The sequence below is a fragment of the Pteropus vampyrus genome, unplaced genomic scaffold (genome assembly GCF_000151845.1).
Source record: "Pteropus vampyrus isolate Shadow unplaced genomic scaffold, Pvam_2.0 Scaffold461, whole genome shotgun sequence".
Lineage (NCBI taxonomy): Eukaryota > Metazoa > Chordata > Mammalia > Chiroptera > Pteropodidae > Pteropus > Pteropus vampyrus.
In genome coordinates, this window is record NW_011889242.1 from 2189169 (window position 1) to 2210957 (window position 21789).

Consider the following 21789-nt stretch of genomic DNA (forward strand, 5'->3'; position numbering starts at 1 on the left):
CATGATGCCCTGGGGCTTTTTAAAGAGGTGGGGAGCCCTGAGATGCAACTTCACCCAGCCCTGCTGCCTTAGGGAGGCATGCGGTGCTGGCAGGCTGTCTGACCCAGCTCCGTGTGTCTTGCCCTAGCTCTTTTTGTTCTAGAAATAAATATTTCCCTCCATGAATAAGGCCGAGTAGGTGTGTCCTAGAGGAGCGCTGTGCCAGTCTGTGGCGTGGCTGTTTTATGCACACACATCAAAGGTGAGACCGTGTCCTTGGCCCTCTGCTTACCCCATGGAGCCACTTCTCTCCTCACAGTCATTACCCTTTCCCTGTTTCTCTCTGACTTCCCAGTCTATTAGAGTGGAGGAAACCCTGAAGGCTAGAGGTGATAGGTGACATTCTTCCCTGTCCTTATCTTATCTGAAAGGCTGGCATTTCAGCCTTTCACATTATCTTCAACCCCCAAATGACAAGGTGGCTCTCTTTTACAAAGTTTATTTCAGTGGAAGATTACAACTTTGCCCTTCTTGGCAAAAGTAGTTTCTGAACAGAATGGCCAGAATATCCTAGTTCCTTGCTGTTCTAGAAGACAGAAACAGGAACTGGTGGGAGCCCCAGGGCAGGGCTGACAGTGGGCAGAGCAAAGCCAGGTAGACCCTAGCAAATTAGCCCCGTGGGGCTGGAAGTTCTGGAAAAATATCTTGCAGGTGATTTATGGGTCCCTGGAGGAGTTTCAGCTCATGGTTTGTTGTAGGTTCTATTGTAGGCTCTCGGTTCAGATGCTGGGTGACGAGGACGGAAGAGTTGTTATGGCTGGCGTTTAGTGAATTAATGATGTTGTTGACTATTGTAATGGGCGAATTCAGCCGAAGTTTAGGTTTGACCCAGTCCATGGCCAAATAGTTCTAGGGAGAACAGGCAACAATTAGCCTGAGGGTGCAACCGGGAGGCTCTCCAGAGTTAGCCAAAGAGCAACTAGTGCCTTTGTCCCTGTCCCCACACTCACCGGAGCTGAATACATGAAGTTGAACAGTATAAGCCCCATAATCAATATGATTGAGACTACTGTGATTTTGAAGCGGTAGCGTTTCCAGAAAATACGGAGGATGTTTTTAATGGGTGATTGAAGCCATGACAGCAAGGTGGTGGTGCGTCTGTCCGTGAGCAGAGTTGATGTCAGAGAGTGAAGGGCAGAGGGGACTTTCAGGTCAGGTTATTCAGAGCAAAGAGCTTACTTCTAAAAAGCAGCTTTGGCCCTCCACCCTACTTTCACCCCCACCCATGGCTGCTCTCTCCCACATGACTGTGTGTTGAGCTGGGTAGTGGGAAATCATCACTCTGCTCCACCGTCTGCCTACTGGTCACTTCCCCTACATATTGCCGGGTCAGCAGCTTGGCCTTGTGAACAAGGGTCGGGAGGGAGGGTGGCACATCTGCCCCGCGGGACCCTTACAGTGGGGGGTGAAGTGTAGGGTACTGGTTGGGTTCTGACTGCCCACGTCCTGCTGGCCGGATCAAGGCTTCCTTCTCTGTCAGAATCTCCAGTGTCATCTTCACTTTACCCTAGAAATACCACCATTATGATGGATGAGCCTCCTCTTCCATGAAGGAAAAGGGATGCAGTTAAGGCCCCCGGGTCTGTTAGAGCTGAGGGGCTGGGCACACCAGTCCTGTGCAGTAGACACCTTCCCCAGCTCCTACCGACAAGCGCCATTTGCCATCCTCAAGGACCTGGCAAGGCCACCAGCCAGTTACAGTTTTCTTCTTGAAGAGGGAGAAGTGCTCGTGCCGGAGGAAATAGGGCCACTTCGGCTCCGCATCCATCATCCTGGCAGAGCACAGCTTGGCATGCCGGGCTGGGAGAGGCATGTCCGAGAGATCCAGCTCTAGGACCCCTGAGCCCAGAGAAATGCTGTCACAAGAGGAGTTCCCTGTCCCGAGGTCACGGGCCCTGTACCAGGATCTCACCTAGGAAGTCATCCATGGAGAAGAAATCATTGTCCCAGACCTGGATGATGAGCCGAGCTGGGAACTTCATCACTGTGGGATCCAGGCTCCATATGTAGTCCTGGGGGATGGCAGAGGAGTGTGTTATTGCCAGTCGTCTTTGAGAGTCTCCTTGGCCACCTTAGGAGCCCACTACTCAGCCTGATGGACTGTTGGGGGAGAGGGTTTGTGCCTGGGGCTTCTGATGCAGCACATAAGTCTCTGAAGCGGGAGGAGGAAGGGAAGCTGCCTTGCTCGCGTTACCTTCTGGCTCAGGACGCATACTTGCTCCGCTGCCAGGTAGTCCAAGGTGAAGATGAACCGCCAGTTGAAGCTGCCTTCCCCAGTCAGGGAGCTATAGTGGACATCTGTCTTCTGCATGTCCTTCTCTAGCCCGAATAGCCACCTGGGGCCAGAGTCCTCTCACCTGGGGTCCGTGTGCACTGTCCCCATTCCCAAGTTGGAGCCCTGTGGGAAGGGCTGCCCATCTGACACCAGATGCAGTGGCAGTGGACAAGTGTCAGCCCAGGACAAGGAGGACCCTTAGGAAAGCAGAACTGGGAGACTCTAGAAACTGCTGGGGTCCTTCCTGCTTGGCCTCACCCTTTGACATAGATGTCACTTATCATCTCGTTGCTTAAGGTGATGTTCTTCAGGTCCACCTGGGCAGTTTCCCAGATGATGCAGCGTAGCTCGTACCTGAAGCCAGGGCAGCCTTGGTGAGGGGGAGAGGCCTGGGGAAGGGGGTCGCCTCCCAAGCCCTCCATCATGCTGAACTGGGAGGCTCGGGAGGGAAGCCCCAGGGATCCCATGCCCAATGCCGGGAACACCGGCGCCCGCACCTGGGGAGGCTACCCTGGCAAGCACACCCACACCCACCTTTTAGGCTTCCTGGGCATGATGTTGACAGGGGGGCCAGGAGGCCCCAGCTTCTTGGGGAAGATGTCCACCCACATTTGCACCTTTCCCTGGAGCGGAGATGGGTTAGCTGCTGGGGTTCACTAGCCTCTGTCCTCACGTGCTGACCTGGGGAGCCCCATCCCAGGTTCTGAGGTCTGGAGGCCATGTTCCCAGCACTGAGGAGTGGGGTGCAGGGTCTGTGAGGTGGAATGACTTCAGACAGGAAGTCAGGTAACCCTCCCCTTTTTCTTTTTTTTGGCTGGGAGAACAGTGCAGTCAGATTGGTAGTATATGATGGCTTCAAGGCTGATGGCTATGATGTCGGCATGTCACTTGTGACTTGGGTCTGAAGTATTAATGCCATTTGGCAGTTGAGGCTGGAAGCCTCTGGAGGGCTCCTGAATGGGGTTGGGGCTTCAGTTATTAACCAGCTTTGTGGCCCTAAGCGAGTGTAAATTAGATAGCCTGGCTAGTTCAATTTAGGATGAATAACCACATCAGAAGGATATGAAGCTAAAGCACAGAGGTCTAAGAAAAAGATGAAATGGTGAGAGAAAAAGGAAAAGGGTGGAAATGCTAACATTGGAAGAAACAAATACATTCTTTCAAAGTATATGACCTAATTTCTATTTTTTTGAAGTTGACCCCATTTGAGAAACCAGGTTTAATGAGAATGCTTTTTAAAAAAAATGCTCAGCAGAACTTTTTGTCTCAAATGTGCTATCAGCTTGAGAATGCGGAGAATGGGGTGAGCCATTCTGTCAGCCATGGGGTTTTTAGCCCTTCTCTTTGGGGCTTCTTGCCACAAGGAAACACAACCTGTAACTAACAGCCAGACCACAGTTATGGTATCTGCATGCCGACCCCTGGTGCTGCTGCCCCACCTCCCTCAAGAGACAGGTGGTGCTGGCATTGGCTGCTAGGTGCCTCAGCATATCCTGTAGCAGATGGATGCAGCTGACTCTCTCCTTCCTAAGTGGCACTGGAACTTCTTACTTATTGACGTGAGAATGGGTGTGTCTTCTGCATGTGTGCATCTGAGTACTTGGTCTCTCCTTCCCTTTGTCCAAGGCTCCATCCTGGGTGATGGGTTCCCCTGTCTCCCGATCCAGCTTCTGAGGTTACATACCTGGTCGATGCCTGGCTGGCTGTCACTGTACAGTGTGCGGGTCTCCACGTGCTCAGGTACCAGCCCCTGGGTGTGCAGGAGGTGCAGAGCCAGGCGCTCCTTCTTAGGTCCAAAGTAACGAGCACTAGGGGGCTTGGGCTCTAGATTGGAGGGGGCAGAAGGAGGGGGTCCCGGATCATTAGCCTTCCCCTCTTACAGGGAGCCCCCACCTTCCTGTGCCCAGCTAGGACAGTGGCCATGGTCACCCCCCACAGAAGGAAGGGGGAAAGGGGGTGCTGCCTGGGGAATCCTTCCACCCTGAAGCATCCCTAGTTTGAGGCCTGGGTCTGCACTCTCTGGCAGTGAGCCCTGCTTACCAAAGCGTTGAAGCTTGAACTTCCTCCCATTGTAAAAAACAGAGTCACCATTGGGGTTGAACAGAGGCGGAGGCAGTCCTTTCCGCTTGGCATGGTGTTCCAGGAGGAAGCTTGGGAGCACCTGATCCCGCCACCTGAAGGGCCCTGACCTGGAGAGGTGTGAGAAGAAATGATGGAAGGTGTGGGTCCTAGAGAACATGCTCCTTGGAGCTGCAGGTGCCCAGTGGCGGGAGTAGGGGGAGACAGGTTTGGGCCCTGGGTCCCCAGCCCAGGATGCAGGCCTCTAAGAAGGAAGCTATGAGTTCACTCTGCCACCCGTCCCTGCATCCTTGCCCTGGGTCAGGCCCTCTCACTGGCAGTACGATTGGGAGAGCCCACAGCGAGCTCCAAAGCCAGACAGGAGCCGGTTTTCGAGGTCGATGACAGTGGTTCCAATCTTATCATCAGGTGAGAACAGGTCAAAGTCATACAGCTGGACCTCCAGGTCCTTCTCCAGGGGGATGGTGCAACTCAGCTCGAACATCCTGCGGGGGGGCGGATGCAGACCCTGGCCCATGTTACCTACATGCCTCCCATCCAGCATCTCAGCCAGGGGCCCCTGTTCCGCCTCCTTGTTTGGTCCTGGTGACTGGGGAGCAGTCTGTAGGCCTATGGTGTGGGACTCAGCTCCTTTCCAGATAAAGCATGTGAGGGGTGGTTAGGGCAGGTTGCCTGCCCGTTCATCTTCCATCTTTAGTGTGTGAGACACTGCAGTAGCAACCCGGTGGCCAGGAGGGAATGCAAGAATTCCTTGCTTCTGGAGCTTTTTTCCAGCACGGTATGGTTGGGAGTGGAGAAGGGGCTGGGTGACTTGGGGTGCTCACATGCCAAAGATAGGGTCCAAGGTGTTGGCCTGGTATTTGTCCCGGCTGCCAAGCTTAGTTTCCCCCAGTTTCAGGATCACATAAGGGTCACACTGGGGGACAGGCATAAGAGAGGGGAGGATAGGGCATGGAGTCAGTCCAGGTTGGTCAAGGAGGGCGGGAGTGGGGCAGAAATGACCCCTAGCACCAGACGGAGCCTTGGGGAGGTGACAGTGTCAGCAGCCTGAGGGAGCTCCAGGACATGAGGTTCAGGGCTGGGTATGGGAGCTGCCTGGGCTGCGAGAGCCAGGAGGTGGGCATGGGGCAGGGGCTGCTTGTTACCAGGCCATTGTAGTCTTGGGGCTGCAGGTTGATGGCTCGCACCACGTATACCCGCACTACGCACTGCTGAGGGAAGTCCTCCTTCTTGGGCAAAACTGAGAGCTGGCGGGGCGGTTTGGGGGCCTCTGGGTTCTCAGGAAGGGGGTAGACACGGAAAAGGCCCTGTGTGTCGGTGGAGGTTAGTGTTGGCAGCTGGCTCTGCAGAGCCCTCCAGGAGCTGCCCTGCTTCGAGCTCGGGAGAGAGTGGTAGGAGGGTGCAGGGACAGTAGACCACAAGGACAGGTAGAGAGGCAGATGTGGCAGAAATGCTGTGCAGGGACCCCGTGTGCAGGAGGGTGCTGGGCAAGGAGCTGCTCGCAAGGGGGTTCCCAGTCTGCTGATGTGAACCCCATCCCACCCATCCCCTTCAGATTCTCGGGCCTCAGGAGACTGAGCTGGAGCTGGGAGCGAGAAGGCCCTTGCCCTCCTTGTGTGTGGGAGGTCACCCTGAACCACCACATAGGCCAGTCTATGCTCCCCCACTCCCAAAACTTTTTCGAGCCCTCCCTGTCCGCTTCTACAGGGAGCATATAGAGGCAGGGCTTTTATTTCCTCTGGGACAAGAGGGCAGAAGGAGGCGGCAGCTAAGCCGGGCCAGACACCCACCTTGAACTCCCCTACCACGGGGCTGTCCACCTTGGGTGATTCCTGGTAGAGTTTGAAGGTCTGGCAGAAGTCCTGCAGGCCTTGGAAGGCTGGCACTGCCTCCAGCTCGCAGTCGTATACCTGCAGGAGGGTGTGGGGGACCCAGGCTGCTGGGGAGCGGGCCTGGGCTTGACCAGAAGGGACCGTTCTGGGATCTGGATTGAGGAACCACGAACTCCCAAGTCTTGTCCCCTGGTGTCTGCCCAGTCAGTGGCCCTAGGGTCAGCACTGCCTGCCATGGCTGGGGCAGCCCTGGTTCCCACACAGGTTTGGCTGAAGGAGGTATGGCCTGGAGTCTTGGAGTGACAGCGAGGAACCCCCCACCTTGGTAGTTCCCAGAGGATTCGGGGCTATGTGTGCTGGCCTTTTTGGCAGGTTTAATTCCATGTCAGTAGCCTCCCTCCTGGGGCCTCCAAACCTTCAGGGTGTGGTAGTCTCTATCTTTGTGCTTTGGGGACTTATCGTCTCCTGTGGCCCAGAACAACTTGCTCCACCAGTCCACCTCATGCTCGTACTCATCCTGGCCGGGAAGAGGGGCCGCTGGCCTTCCTCTGCCCAGGCTCATGCTGCCCCCACCTCCCGAGCTGCCTGGACTTGCTCCTGGTTCCCCACTGCTGAGCCCACATCACCTCGGTTTTGCTGAACTTGAACCAGAATTTTTCAGAGAGATAACCTAGGAGCTGAGAAAAGAGAGCAGTGAGCGAGGTGTGGCCTGGTGGCCCCCAGCCTGCACTCTACCCTGACTCTGAGGAGAGGGTGCAGGCCAGGGCCAACCTCACACAGGCCTCTTCATTCAGGGGCTTTTGGACAGACATGGTATTGGGGCATGAAGGGTAAGCCCAATTCTTAGTTCTTAGCCTACAGCTTCAGACCGAACTCGGGACTCGGAAATGCCCAACCCCAGTCCCCACCCCAGACCTACTGAAACAATCTGCTTTTGCCGCAGACGCCCTAAGGATGCCTGTGTGTTCACGTGTGACAAGGGTTGCTCTAGGCAGTAGTCCCAAACCCAAAGACATTGGAATGACCTGGATTAGGGGGGAGGGGGCAGGGAGGAGGGATGCTTGGAAAAAATTGCCAATGCCCAAGTGCTGTCCGCAGCAATTCTGAAGCAGCTGGTCAGTGGCCTGGGTCGCAAGATTTAAAACTCGACTTGGATGGGCAGTTAGGCCTCACGCCGGGAGGATCTCAGAAGCCCTCAGGGACCAGGGCTGTTCCCTAGAGATGATGTGGGAGAAGGTGCGACCTCAAGTCCTTGCTCACCTGGTGCTTGTTCACACACAGCTCTGTGTGGAAAAAGTGCAACCATGAATCTCAGGAGCATGCAAAGGAGTGCCAGCTTGGTGGCAAGGCCTGGGGAAGGGCATACTTGGAAGCCGTGGGGGCACGTAGTCCAAGGCCCAGGGGTCGCAGAAGTAGGGCTGCAGGGAGTCGATGTTGGCCTGACCCACCACAGCCTGCTGGCCGAAGTCCCGGTCGTCTACCACCTTCAACACGAGCGGCAGCGCGTAGGCCGCCTCTGTCGGCATGAACTGCAGCCCGGGGAGTTCTCCGTGAGGCCTCCCCAGAGGAGTGGTTGCCCAGCCCTAGCCTCGCCCAGGCCTTCTTACCAGTGTGAGGAAGAGGACTGACTGGGCGAAGTTGGGGTTGCTCGGGAAGTCCTTGATGGGTTCTGTCTGCAGGGTTTCTTCCCAGCACTCCACCAGCAGCTGTGGGGCACGCACCTCCTTCATGTTGCGGAGGCCCCATGCCAGGATCTGCCAGGATGGGTGGGCCAGCAGCCCCTCTGTGAGGGGTTCTGGCCCAGATAGGCTGTGCTAGCAGTACAGTGTCTTGGGGAGCACATAGTGCTCGTCCTCAAGGCCAGGACCCTGCCCCCCGCTTTCCATGAGGGAGTTGCCATTGGCCACTGACTGCCCATCACTGACCTCCACTGCCCCTTAGGTATTGTCCTTCCCTACCTGTGGCCTCTCATCTGTTCTCTCAGAAGTGACTTCCTGACACTGGCCGCCTCGAAGGCCCACAGGAACAGGGGTACCCCAAACTTCTCAGGTATCCCTAAGGCCAGCTAGCTCACTGCTAACTTGTCTTTCATACAACCCCATGGGTGTTCAGTGACCCAGCACCCTGTGATCTCACTCTCAACTGGCAAACACTGGGCCCCCCAGGAAATGTCTATGTCCTTACTCCTGAGGGACCAGAGCAGGAGCCAGCCGGGGCACTTGACCCTGGGGAAGAACCCAGTGCCGGTGGGGCCTGACCGGTTTTTTCTCTGCCAGATTCATGGCTCCCATGTGGGGACCTCCGTGCTACTCTCAAAGGAGAGGTGGGACACATGCTGGCCTTGGAAGTCGGGTAGTCCTTGCCCAAATCCTGGCTCTGCCACTTAGCCTGTGTCACTGTCTCAGAGCCTCTGTGCTGCAGAGCAGCATCACTCATACTGAAGCCCCTGGTTTGTTCCCCACTGCAGGGAGGTACAGAGATAATGTACAGTGTTCTCTGAGTGCAACTGCTGTCCCCTGTCCTGTCTCCTTCCACCTCAGCTTGGATCCTCTTATGGTCCAAACTTTGGATCAGGTGGTCAGCAGAGAGCTCCATGGCTCTGGGTGAAAGGCTCACTCCCTGCCCTCCCTCCCCTCCCCACACCTGCGTCACCTCGATCATCATTTTCCTTAGCATGGGCTGCATGCTCTTGGGGAGTGTGAAGACCCCGTTCTTCCAGGGAAGACTTAAGATTGGCAGCTTCCTTCTGAGACTCTGAGGGCGAGGTGGGAGAGCAGGGATCATGAGGCCCCATTGGGCTGGTCCTGCTACCCTCCATCCTCAACTCAAGCAGGTTCTTCAGAGGGGTCCTCTGAGGAGGCCCCAGATGTGGGCAGATGCTGGCAAGGGAGCTGGGGCAGGCCTTTCCTGGGGAGTAGAGTAGGGACTCTGCGGGGACTTATGGCAGGGGCGTGGGGCAGGGTGGGAGCACTGATCACTGCGCTCCCCAGCTGGCTGTCTCTCTCAGTACCTCAGTCTCCAGGATCAGCTCGCAGGATGCCAGGATCTCGCCCTCTTCCTCTCCCAACTCTTTTGCAAGGGGGTGCCACCTCATGGGGGGCAGGATCCGGTGCTGGACATCCAGCCAGACCACTGGGGACCACATGCTCCGTCCCCACAAACTCTCCTTGCCCTGGAAGGAAGGGGAGGTTGCAGAACACGGGGGGCCCAGCTGGCAGGTCCTGGCTCCTCCTGGAACCCTGTGGGTCTGGGAGAGCTCGCATTTACGCCCACATGGTGCCCTGTGAGTCAGGCCCGGGTGTTCTGCCCGAAAGTAAAAACTCGCCACTGTGCCCAGCCCAGCCACCTTACCTGGCTGTCCCGCTGCCATAGTTCCAAGACCACGAGTGGCGGGCTCTTTCTGGTGTCCTGGGGGTTCTCATACAGCAGGAGGTGCTGAAAGACAAGCGTCTGCGCCCATGTAGGGGCTGCAGAGCTCCTGAGGCTTTGGGTGCACTGGCTGTGGTGCAGGAAGACCAGGCGAACAAAAGGCCCTGCAGGTGGGGGCATGGGGTCACACTGAGCTGTCAAGTGAGTCTCTCTTCTCCTCTGGCTGCTGCTGCCATTGGACCAGTTACCTGGGTGTACCCAGGCTGGGCATCCCAGCCACTATCAGGCCGCAGCACATAGGCAGAGAGCCAGCGGAAAAGGGCCATTTGGTTCCGCCATGTCTGTTTCACACTGCCATGGTGAGATCTGGGCAGCACACAGACAGCCAGCTGGTGGCCCCTCAGGAGGAGCTCTGGGGACCAGGCACATGTGGCTGCCTTGCCACAGTACCGAGTGGCCTTGGCACTAGGGATGTCGCATAGCCCTCTCAATGGGGGTACTGGTGCCCAGGGGACACTGCCCTGGCTGAGCCCATCATGCAGCAACCTGGCTCCTTACACAGTGCCACCAACAGGACAGGGTCCTCCCTCATGGGGCCATAAGTCACTACCGTCCTCCCCACCCTCATCTTCTGTCCAACATAAGAAACAGATGGTTCCCAAGGTGTCACCCTCTCTTGCCTCCATGTCTTGTAAGTGCTATGCAAGCAAACTCTTCCCTCTTCAAGGCCCAGCTAAGTGGTCCCCACCGGGTGACACCTCCCTAACTCCCCCTTGCTCCCCCTTGTTGATTCCACAGCGCTGGGGACACATAAGAACAGCCTTGTATTCCTTGTTTTTGTGTCTTTTCCCCAAATCAGGGCCGTGAGCTGTTGGGGGAGGGGGTGTGCATGTTTGTCACCCTCTTCCTTGCCATACTCTTTGTACTGCAGGTGGCCACATTAAGGGGCCTCTGGGAGAGAAGGGTGCCTGCCACCTACCTTGGAACACCTGGGTCTGACTGACTGCCAGATTCCGGGCCTGGTAGATGTAGCAGAAAAGCTGATAGTAGTGAGGCTCTGGGTGAGAGAGGGGCTAGTCCATCACTGCCCCCAGGACCCCAGCCCTCCCCAGCCCTGCCCTCAGGTGCAGGGCCACTGGACACCCAGGCCGACTCTCAATTGAGTGCTCACTGTCAAAGATGCAGTAGATGAGAGGCAGGTGGGGTGTCTGGGTGTCCTCTGCAGCAGACCTCCAGGAGTCCGTGAATGTTTTGCTCAGGCTCCTCGATGGCGTCTTGTCCTCTTCCTTCTCAGCCTGCTGATTCAAGTCTGTACCCTGTGCCTGGGACAATCTCCCCTAAGGCTCCTGGGAGCTCAGGCACAGCCACCATCCAAAGCCTAAGGATGTGGATCTGGGGCCCAGACACCCCCACCCACTGGTAGCTGATGCCTTAGCCCAGGCGTCTCCACTGCCTGCCATGCCCAGGTCTGGCCCCGGGTCCCCAAAGTGGGGTACAGGGGGAGTTGCCCGCCTGCTGAGACTTTACCAAGGACCCCTCCAGGAGGAATATGGGCGCAGTGCCCTCATCTTCATCGGGGGCCAGTCTGCGGTGCCAGCAGCGGCGGCGGAACCGACTCTGAGGCTGAGGGCCCAGGTGGAACTTGGAACCCATGGTGCCGTACTCCCAGCCCTCCTCCTCCTGGGCCAGGCCATGGTGCTGCTGAGGGTGAAGAGCATAGTCACCCTCCTGCCATGGCCCGGGTGGGCCCGCTTGCAGTCCTGCCAGGCCCCTGCACGGGCACCCTCACCAGCTGCAGGAAGGACAGCGTTTCCTGCTCCGTGCCCAGCTGCCTGCGGTCCCGGCAGCGCACACGCGCCCAACGCCGGCGGCGGCAGGAATAGTAGATCTTCTCTACCGGGTTCCAAACTTGCGGCAGGCCCGAGGGCAGCATTCCCACACCGTACTCCCAGCCTGCAGGGCAGGGCTGCTGTGGGTGTCTAGTGCCCCAGGCTGGGAGCTGGGACAGGCCTCAGAGGAGGCCCAGACAATAGGCTATGGGGACAGCACTTTTTTCTGCATCCAGGTCTCTCTGGCCCTGGAAGGTATGGCCACCCTGTACCATCTTACAATGAGGAAGATGAGACTCAGAGATGTCATGTGACCTGCACAAGGTCACACAGCCCATGGCCCCTCTCTGGAGCCCCCTGGGATAACTGTAGGCTGCAGGACTAGATCTATGTTCAAGTGCTCAAGAGACACAACCTGCCCTGCCTTAGAACTGGGGCCCATGGCTGTGGACGAGGGGTTGGCATCACTCTCCAGAGGCCTGGCCCCCATGAGCTAGGCTGCTTTTAGGCTGTGGGGGTGTCAGACGCAGGCAGCTCCAGGCCTTCTGCCTGAGGCCTGTGAACAGAGGACTGACCCTCATTGTCCACTGCATGGTTCAGCTCCACGGTCCAGTTCTTCTTCACGTGCCAGCCTTGGGGACACTTCACATTCTCCCGGGCCTCCACGGGCTGTCCATTCTGTGGGTAGACAGGGGTTGGGCAGAGGGGCGTTGAAGCTAGGAAGCCGCCTCCACTCATCCCCACACGTCCACTCACCGACCGTACCCCGGACCTCCCACCCTCAAGGGCAGACATTGCTTGTCTGATGCCACTCACATAGCCACTTAACATGCATTTACCAATTTGCCTTTCCAAACTACAAATAGACGTATTTTTAAAAGGAAACTTTGTATGACCACTATCAGTGGAAAATCAGTATCCCTCCCCATAAACAGGAACCAATCAGGGCAATGGCTGTGAAAACAAGGTCATGCACTGGCTATCACCTGGATGCTGCTGCCAGCCCAAGCCCAGGCTCCCAGTCCTCTCCCAGGAGGGGAGCCCAGCAGGCATGTGAGGAGCTAGACCCACACTGTCCCATACAGCAGCCACTAGCCTCCTGGGGCCACTTTCATTTAAATTAATTAAAATAAAACGAAACTCAAGGTTCAGTTCTTCAGCCTCACGAGGGCCACATTTCAAGTACTCAGTGGGCAGTGCAGATGGACGGCGTTGCTTAGACGAGCCCTAAACCTTTTGAATGGGAAGCCCTCCCTTTCAAGGTCCTACGAAGGAGACACGGCCCACTGTGCTGTTCCTTGCCATGTGACTGAGGGCCTCTCCACCCGCCACCATCAATGCTCGCCCAGGGTCCAAGCAGCAGGTAGAGCAGAGCTCAGATGGTGACCCCTGGTCCAGAGTTCTTTCCACTGGGAGAAGCCAGTGCATTGTCCCCTCATCCCCTGAGGCAGCCCCATCCTCTCTGCTCACCACATCTGTGTTGGGGGTAGCCGCTGGCACCCACACCCCCTTGGTGTCACGGTGCTGGTTCTCGTATACCTCCTCCAGCACCTGGCTCTTGTTGATATCCGTGTCCAAGAGGAGTCTGGGGGAAGTGAGACCCGAGTTCCCAGCACTTCTCCCAGAACTTTCAGGTCCCTGGGTTCTCCTCTCCTGGCCGAGGTCTCCCTCACCAGACAGGCCCACCTGGTCGGGGTGGCGGGCCAGGCGTGCAGGGTGGGATGGTGGGCAGGCCCTCATTTGGGCACTTAGCCCTGGGACCAGGCTCCAGGGGCTGTGTGCCCGCCTGTCTGGGCTGCTGCTAACCAGCCTCCCAGCTAAAAAGAGGTGTCGCCTCCAGGGCTGCGTGTCTAGGGCACCCAGGCTCCAGGTCCTGCAGCCCAGCCTTACCTCCTCTGAGGCTCTACTGTCCACTGCCCCTGCCAGTGCCATCCCAGGGGTGCCTTGAAATCCTCCTTGGGGAGAGCCTTGTGCCCCAGGACGTCGGAGAAGTTAGGGCAGTGATACAGCCCCTGCTGCCCCCACTGGCCTTTATACTTGGCCTGGTTCTCATACTGGGAAGGCAGGGAGGGAGGCTGTCAGTGGGACAGCATAGAGCCTAACGGTGCCTCAGTGTGGCCTGTCTGCCTGTGTCACTGCTGACCGTGGGAACCCCGGTCCTGCCCCATCACTGGCCACCTCTTTGCCACCTCTGGGCCTTTCTTTGACATCTCCCTGATGGGTGTGTTGTCCCTGCATGCCCTCCATCTCAGCGTCTGCAAGCCCTAGGTACAGGCTGGTACGTGTTATATATCTACCTGCAACATTTAACTCAAGAACCATGAAAATGTGTTTTAACTTAGTGAATTACAAAGCCTGAGACTCAAAACCTATTTCCCTTCTGCTCTCACAGCCTTCTTCTGAGCCCTGCCCCTCCCCCCCACCTTCCCCGTGTTCTAGAGCCGTCTCTAGCTGGCTACTCACTCACCCCTTGGATTTCTGGCTCTGTGGAAAGATGCCTCCTTCCCTGCCCCTCTGACTGTCCCAGGCCACCCCCTTCTGAGACCTCCACACTGGCCTGAAGGAGCCAGCTGGGGTCTGCGGGAGTCTTAGGCTGCCTGTTGGTGAAGGACAAGGCCTCAGCAAGTCAGATCTTTGCTCACCTCACATGCTCTAAACTGCGAGAGACTCCCCATTAATCTCCACCTGGGAAAGAGTGACCAACCCAGGGGAACTGCTCTGCTGACTCTATCACCACAGGACTATGACTTGTCGACCAGGGACCTGAACTGGTGGCAGCTAAGGTTGCTCTAGTGTCTGCTGCCACTCTCTCTCGCTCAGACCCCCTTTCCCAATCCCACATTCCCCAGTCACGTTTTTTTCCACGTTGGGCCATTGCAGCTCCCCACCTTTTGTCCCCTCCAGGCCACTCACCGTCTCTGCGTACACAACCACCTCGCCCTGGCGGAGCAGCTGCAGGTCTGTGCTGTCTGTGATGTTGCCCAGCCACATGCAGACCCGGAGGTGGGCTGGGAGGATGTCCTTCTGTCCTTCACCCTCTGGGTACTGAGCCAGAGGCAGATCAACCCCATGGTGGTGCAGGTCCCCCAGGGGCAGGAGCGCAGGTGAGGGAGGGGCGCACATACCTACTCCTTCACCTGGAGCCCCAGGAGCAGGAGCCTCACATTGCGCTCGGTTAGCACTTGATGGTAGCTGGACCCCATGCTCACAGAGGGCTGGTGGAGCTGGGGGAGGGGCAGCACTACCTAGGGGGCCCGCCAGGCTCCATGGAGAAGTAGCAATGGCAGTGACAGTGACAATGATCCTAGCGATCACTGATTGCTCACTGTGTGCCAGGCATGGTGCTAAGTGCCGAATGTTTAGCTTGTGCTCTGTCACACACTATCGTGAGCTGGGTGTCATTGTCAGCAGGCCCACTTTACAGAAGAGCAGCCTGAGGCTGGGCATAGCCAGGAGCTGGCCTGGAGTCATACAAGCCAGTGTGTGGTACAGCCAGAGTTCAGGAGTCAGTGCTTGCAGGATAAGAACTCAGATAGCAATGGGAGGGGCCCTCTACCATGGTGGGAGGGCCAAGGTCAGATAGGTTTTGGGGTGGGGAGCCTAGTGTGCACTGACTATTGACATGGGGTCTGAGAGAGCTGATGAGAAGGGGTGGCTGGGGCCAAGCCAGCGAGATCAAACCTTCTCTAGGCGGCAGTGGGAAGCCAGGGCTGTGCCCTCACCTATCTCTGGGGGAGAGGGCTGGAAGCGGGAGACTTGTCAGGGCTGGTGGGGGGATGGTGTTGTCAGTCTTATTTATGGCTTGTTTATGATATGATGGGCTGGTGCCCAAACCTTATAAGCATTAAATATTTTGGATTGCAGTCGTGTCCCGGGGAGAGATGACAAGGGACTGGATCAAGTGTCTCATGAGGGTGATGGAGGTGGTAAATCTGAGAACATGGACTTGGCCTCAGCCTCATGCTGATGGTCACAGGACCCGCCTTCCCCTGGTGACTTTACACCCCAATTCACAGGTAAAGGGCCCTGGAAGGAGGCAGTGGACAGGCCCTTGGGAAGGCTCCTGGGGGCTGCTCCCCCATCGGGGCTTCTCCCTGGGCTATCTCTGGGCCTCCCTTCCCGCAGACTGGACGGCTACTTTGCACCTGCAGGAGGAGAGTCTGTGTCTTCCCACAGAACTGGCCGCAATGCAGCGCCCCCGTCCGGGAGAACAAGATGCTGTGGGCTGGCACCTGTGCATAGGCCACTCGCTGGTCGTTAGCCATCAGCCAGATCATCACGTCAGGGAGGCTCACCTGGGGCTGCCAAGGTGGGAGGGTCAGGTCTGCATGCAGCTCCAAGGCCTGCTCCCAGCCGGTGCGTCCAGCACCCACCTCGGGAAGCACAGCATTGAGGCGGAACAGCCAGCCCTCCACGGTGGCCACCATCTCCCTAGGCTGCGCTTCCTTGGCCTTTTGGGCCAGTTCCTTCAGGAGATAGCTGCGGAGCTGCCACCTCTTCTTGTCCAGGTTTGTGGCTTTGGGCTCATTGGTCATGCAGGGCAGAGAGCACCTGTGGCCAGGACCAGGAAGGGGTGGGAGGCTGGGCTATCTCGCGACCTCTCACCCTGCCTTAGGCCGGTGTGCCCTTCCCAGATTCAAGATCCGGCTCGTGCCCTGCCAGCCTGACCTGGGGAGCCCTTCCTACCTGTCCTAAGGAAGCCCACTTGGTGGGCCTGGCCCCCAACATCTCATTCATCCCTCTCTTACCCTCCTAACCCCTGCATGAGCCAGTGCACAAGGACTTCCTTGTGGGGAGGGGTGGGAGCCAGCCAAACCCTGGCAGGTGGCAGTGGGGACTCAAGTGGGGTGTGGGGCCGGCAGAGGCCTTACAAGGAGTCTTCCAGAATAGGCAGAGCCCTGGAGAGAGGAGCAGCATTGGGAAGGGGCAGCTGGGAAGTGCAGGGCTTGTCTGAATAACAGGGAGGGGCTTGGTTTGGTGGGAGCTCAGGGTGGGTATGGGGACAGCAGGGATAATGCTGGGGCGGGAGTAAGGGCCATTTTCTGCAAATCCTAATGGAAGAGGAGAAGCAGCTTTGTGGTTTGGGAGAGGTTGGAGGAAGTGGGGAGTGGGGAAGGGCGCCTCCCGCTCCTACTTGCAGTCCTCCACCAGCTCCCTTAGCAGTTTCTCCCACTGGGGGAGCAGGGCGGGGTCCTTCAGGTTCCTCATGGATTTCAGGGTGTCCAGGTTGGCTTTCTGCCGGACAGGAGAGAAATGGCAGGAGAACTTGTGACACTGGGAGAAAGCTATAGGGCTGGTTGACACGAGACGTTTTCGGCCAGGACTTGGGGACCTTTGAGTAACCCAGGGATGCCAGTCCAAAGCTGCCTCATGCCCTTGCATGACTAGGATCCCATGCTCCTCCCCTCCAACCCAACTGAAGAAATGGGTGGCCAGCAGGAGCCAGGAAGGAGTGGGACATGGAAGAGTATGGATCCTGACCCTGGGCTTCCCTTCCATGTTTGAGGAGGTCACACCTCAGGTGGAGGCACCAGGTGGCTCTCCTGACTAAAACTGTGCAGGGGCTTCCCTCCTTGACAGGCACCTATAGACCTTTTGTGATCTGACTCCTCCCACCTTCTCTGGCCTTATTTCCACATCACCTATGGCTTTGTACATTTTTTCCTTCTCTGCACCCTACCATGCCCCCAACAAATTCCACATTATTTAAGACTATGCTCAAATGTCACCTCCTTTCAAACACCTCCTTGACTGTCTGTCCTCTCTTCATCTCGCACCCCAATTTCTGCCCTGACAGCTCTCAGTACCTATATGTCCAATGCAGCACTCACTGCACTACCTAGTAACTATGTGCATCTCTGACTTTTCAAATGATGAGGACAGGGGCTGTGTCTGGTGCTTCTGTCCCAATCGGTGTGGAAGGCATGAGTGAGCCTAGTGGCCAGTTTCCTCTGTGGCTCATTTTTCCAAGTCCCTTGCTGGTGATCTGGGTCTCACCCTGTGCCCTGCCCTGTACCACTCACCAGGCGGTCCCGAGTGAAGTGGAGGAGATTCAGGCAGTTCATGCGGAAGCTGACATCCTCCCAGTAAGAGGTTACAGTCACCACCGGCTTGGTGTTGTACCAGGGCACATAATGGTAGATGTTCCCTAAGACATAGAGACCAATGGGGGGTGTCTAAGGGACTCTGGGAGCATTCATTGTGCTCAGTGTGTCACACCACCTTTCAAAGTTCCCAGTTTACAGGTGGGAATATCCAGGCAAGTGGTGGGAAGTATTTGCCTAACGTGGCACCGCCAGGTGGTCCTAACATGGATATCTAGCTCCAGAGCCCCATGCCCTTACCCGCTGGCGAGTTGCACGCAAGAGGCATGCCTCGAGGTGGGTCTCCCCTCTGGGTGGTCTGAGAGGCAAAGAGGAGTGGGCCCTGGGCTCAGGAGGAGACTGAGGTTTGGCTGTGGGGTGGGCAGCCGTCTAACACAGAGGTCCTGCCAATGTGGAGGGGTGGGGTCACGAGCAAAGATAGATAAAACCCACGACAGTGTCCCTTATTGAAATGAGGGGAAAAGCCAGATGGAATGGGAGGGATTGTGTTTCTGAGGTGCGTTGCTGAGTTGACGTAAAAGGAAGAAACCCACAGAAGCCCAAAATAAAAAGCAGAAAGTCTGAGGCAAGTGGAAACTAGGCTGGCTTTTGTCTTGAGTTTCTGTGAAAGAATACGATCTGTTTTGTTATAAGCCATCCAGTTTGTGGCACTTTGTTGCAGCAGCCCTAGCATACTAATACTCCATGCATAGCTGGCACTCCAAAACCTAAACCCTCCATCAACGAGAAATAACCCATCACACAGAGGAAGGCCGTGATGAAATGTGCCTTTCTCCAACATGCCTCTGGGGAGGGGAAGAGGAAAATTTCCTGAAAATTTGTAACCACAAGCGAGACCTCATGCAGATTGTATTCTGCATTCATGCCACTCGTGAGGTCTGCATAAAATTTAAAGTGGTGTCTGGTTGGCAATGCCCCAGGTGACTGGAAGAAACAAAGACAAACCCCCTCTGGGGCGTGAAACTTTATTCAAGTCCCAAAGGATTCCACAGATAAAGTTTGAAGAAGACAAACAGCTTAGAACCAACACACACCCTCTAACCTAGCAATTCTGCTCCTAGGTGTGTACCCAACAGAAAGGCATGAGTAGAAAAAGGTTCATAGCAGCACCATTCGGAGTAGCCCCAAATTGGAAACCGCTAAAATCTCCCTCACAAGTAGAAGGGACAAATCAATCATGGTGTATTTGCACAATGGACTACTACACAGCAATGAGGAGAAATAAGCTACGACTACACCCAATGTTATCCAGGTCTGTGAATGTGTTTCACAAATAAAATGATGAGCAAATGATGCCAGGCACAAGAGAATACATACTATAGGATTTCTTTTATATAAAGTTAAAAACCAGACAAAACAAATTGGAGGCTAGGAGGGTGGCTGCTCTTGGTGGGGGTGGGGAGCTCAAGGGGCATCTGGGATGTGGAGACTCTTTCGTGGTCTGGATGTTGTTACACGGATATGTTTGCTTCGCAATAATTCACTGGGCTGGACAGTTTAGTTTGTGTACTTTTCCATAATTATGTTACACTCAAATCAAAAAGTTCACTTAAGAATTTCAATAGCAAGGGCAAAAAAGACACAACAAATACATGAAATACAGTGTGTCAAATGGTGGGAAAAGCTATGTATACGGAAGAATAGTGCGGGAGGAGGACAAGAAACTGCCAAAAATTTTTAAATGAAATGGCTAAGGCTTTTTCTAGAAGAAATTATGCAGAATACAGCCCAGGGAGATGAAAAATATGGAAGAGAGATTTTAAAACATGAAAAATAAAACAAGAAGGTCCAGAGGACAGAGTGAATTCAAGAAGGTGATACAAGAGACGAGGGAAAGAGGTAATTTTCAAAGGGAAAATATCTTATGATTTTCCAGAATTGTCGGAAGACAGCAGCTTCAGACCTTGGCACTGAGGGAATGATAAATAAAAGGAGCTCCAGGACTGGGGCTGTCAAATATGGGCGTAGGGATACAAGATGGCAATTTTCTTCCTCTACTCTTAGATGGCATACAAAACAGCAAGAAGACAGATATAATCTGGAGACTCAAAATACACCCCAGGACTGCCAAAAGCAACTAGGATTGCCGTAGGAGTCCTAAGAGCTGATGTACAGAGTCACCTGTGGGGATGTGAGGAGCAAGGCAGGCAGCTGGGAGCCCAGCTTGACGGGAGCCAAGTGCAGAAAGTGCCAGCAAAAATACACTCCCAGGACAAACTCAAGACTCAGATGAGGAAATGTGAGCTGGCAAAACTCAGAAAACAAGTAAAAGAAAAAAACAAAAGCATCACAGGAAGGCAGACAGTAGAAAAAGAAGCCCAGGGAGATTAGACCCTGCGGACAATGCAGTGAGAGGCATAGAAATGAGAAAAGTGACCAAAGTGGAAATAGAGTCAAACAGGATCAGAGAGAAAATGACAGCTATAGAAGAAAACAAAGGAGAATCGTGAAACCCATAAACACAGCCCCTAAGTAGAAAACCTAGACCATGGAACAGGGTATTTTAAAATATAATTTGAGAAAACCCACATGTGAAAAGGATTTTTTTTAACAGTGTGCTTAAAAAATGGATATCTATATGCGAATTAATTTAAATCAGATCATAGAACTAAATGTAAGAACTAAAACTATAAACTTTCTAGGAGAAAAAATAGGAGAAAGCCTTCATGACCTTGGGTTAAGAGGAGTTCTTAGATATGATACCATGTAAGAAAAAGAAATGGACTTCATCCAAATTAAATATATTCGTGCTTTGAAAGACACCATCAAGAAGATGAAAAAACAAGCCACAGACTATTTGCAAATCATATATATGATAAAGGACTTACATCTAGAATACATAAAGAACCCTTACAACTCAATAACAAGAAGACAACCCAATTTAAAAATAGGCAAAAGATTTGTATAGACATATAACCAAAGAAGATATATGAATGGCCACTGAGCCCACAAAAAGATGCTCAGTGTCCTTACTTATTAGGGAAATGCAAAGTAAAACCACAGTGAGCCACATGCCCACTATAATAGATATAATAAAAATGAGACAGCAGCAAACAGGTGAGGACGTAGAGATATTGGAATGGAAAATGGTGCAGGCACTTTAGAAAAGTTTGGCAGTTTCTTAAAAATTCATTCTACTCCACTTTTAAGTATCTCCTCAAGACAAATGAAAGCAGATGTCCACACAAAGACTTTACACAAAGACTTTACATAAAAGTATGGAAGTAAAAACGATGTTCATCAACTGATAAGTGGATTAACAAATGATGAAGGATACATTGTAGAATAGAATACTATTTGGCAATAAAAAGGAATGGAGTGCTGACATATGCTACACCATGGATAAAACTCAAGACAGTCTGCCAAGTGAAAGAAGCCAGATGGGAAAAACCATACTTTGCATGATTCCATTTATATGAAATGTCCAGGAACAGTAAACCTATAGAGACAGAAGTAGACCAGTAGTTGCCTGGGCCGGGGATGGGATAGGAGAATGACCACGAGCAAGCATGAGGGATCTCTTGGGGTGATAGAAATATTCTAAACTGGGGGGAGAGGCATGATGCTGGCTGCCCAACTCTGTAAATTTACTAAAACTCACTGAATTGTATAAAACAAGTGAATTTTATGAAATGTAAATTATACCACTAAATAATTGCTAACAACAGCAACAAAAAACTTGTATCTACATATTGAAAGAGTACACCATGTGCCAAATATGACCTAGGAGGATCAAAACTTAGGGAAGTTTTTTACGACATAGACTTGACAAAAGATTGTTTCAGAAACAAGTCAATAAGAAAAATATAGCCAGATGGAATAATGGATAAAAGATATCAACAGGCTTTTTACAGATGAGGGAAAAAAATGTTTGTAAACACATGAAAAGATGTTCAGCTTTCGAATCAAGAAAATGCAAATCAAGATCTTAGAATAGACCACTTAACATTCACCGAATTGGCAAAAATTAAAAGGCCAGGGCCAAGACTGAGTACTACGCTGATGAAAGTGTAATTAGGTATCATTACTTGCTTAGAATTTCTTTTCCACTCCTGGGTGTATAATTTAGAGGCAATCTTGCTCTCGTGACCAGAAGACATGCACAAGAATGTTTATAACAAAATTATTATAGTAGGAAAAAAAAGATACAACCTAAATGTCTACATGTACCATATAATTAGAGGTGAGTCCTACCAAACTCTCAAGGAATGTTATACATGGGATACACACAGAAATGAAAATGAACTTTAGCTATGAATATA

At 53.9% G+C, this 21789-nt stretch overlaps 1 protein-coding gene across 1 annotated transcript in view; it reads right to left on the reverse strand.

Annotated features, from left to right (window-relative positions):
• Positions 1-437: 437 nt before the first annotated feature.
• Positions 438-21789, reverse strand: part of FER1L5 (fer-1 like family member 5) — a 42876-nt gene continuing 21524 nt past the window's right edge. Inside the window, exons 20-52 of the mRNA XM_023524344.1 lie at positions 17447-17571; positions 16558-16658; positions 15797-15974; positions 15569-15724; positions 14337-14468; positions 13314-13477; positions 12894-13008; positions 11999-12101; positions 11384-11547; positions 11122-11292; positions 10766-10910; positions 10574-10651; positions 9577-9758; positions 9236-9397; positions 8878-8979; positions 7833-7979; positions 7500-7754; positions 6852-6956; positions 6641-6742; positions 6184-6303; positions 5539-5700; positions 5218-5309; positions 4708-4878; positions 4355-4503; positions 3999-4138; positions 2849-2937; positions 2573-2668; positions 2234-2375; positions 1952-2051; positions 1685-1878; positions 1437-1546; positions 990-1137; positions 438-888 (exon numbers count right to left, since the gene is read on the reverse strand). Of these exons, the coding sequence (XP_023380112.1) occupies positions 649-888; positions 990-1137; positions 1437-1546; positions 1685-1878; positions 1952-2051; positions 2234-2375; positions 2573-2668; positions 2849-2937; positions 3999-4138; positions 4355-4503; positions 4708-4878; positions 5218-5309; positions 5539-5700; positions 6184-6303; positions 6641-6742; positions 6852-6956; positions 7500-7754; positions 7833-7979; positions 8878-8979; positions 9236-9397; positions 9577-9758; positions 10574-10651; positions 10766-10910; positions 11122-11292; positions 11384-11547; positions 11999-12101; positions 12894-13008; positions 13314-13477; positions 14337-14468; positions 15569-15724; positions 15797-15974; positions 16558-16658; positions 17447-17571 (4640 nt within the window). The 3' untranslated portion in view covers positions 438-648. The remainder of the gene's footprint in view (positions 889-989; positions 1138-1436; positions 1547-1684; positions 1879-1951; positions 2052-2233; positions 2376-2572; positions 2669-2848; positions 2938-3998; positions 4139-4354; positions 4504-4707; positions 4879-5217; positions 5310-5538; positions 5701-6183; positions 6304-6640; positions 6743-6851; positions 6957-7499; positions 7755-7832; positions 7980-8877; positions 8980-9235; positions 9398-9576; positions 9759-10573; positions 10652-10765; positions 10911-11121; positions 11293-11383; positions 11548-11998; positions 12102-12893; positions 13009-13313; positions 13478-14336; positions 14469-15568; positions 15725-15796; positions 15975-16557; positions 16659-17446; positions 17572-21789) is intronic.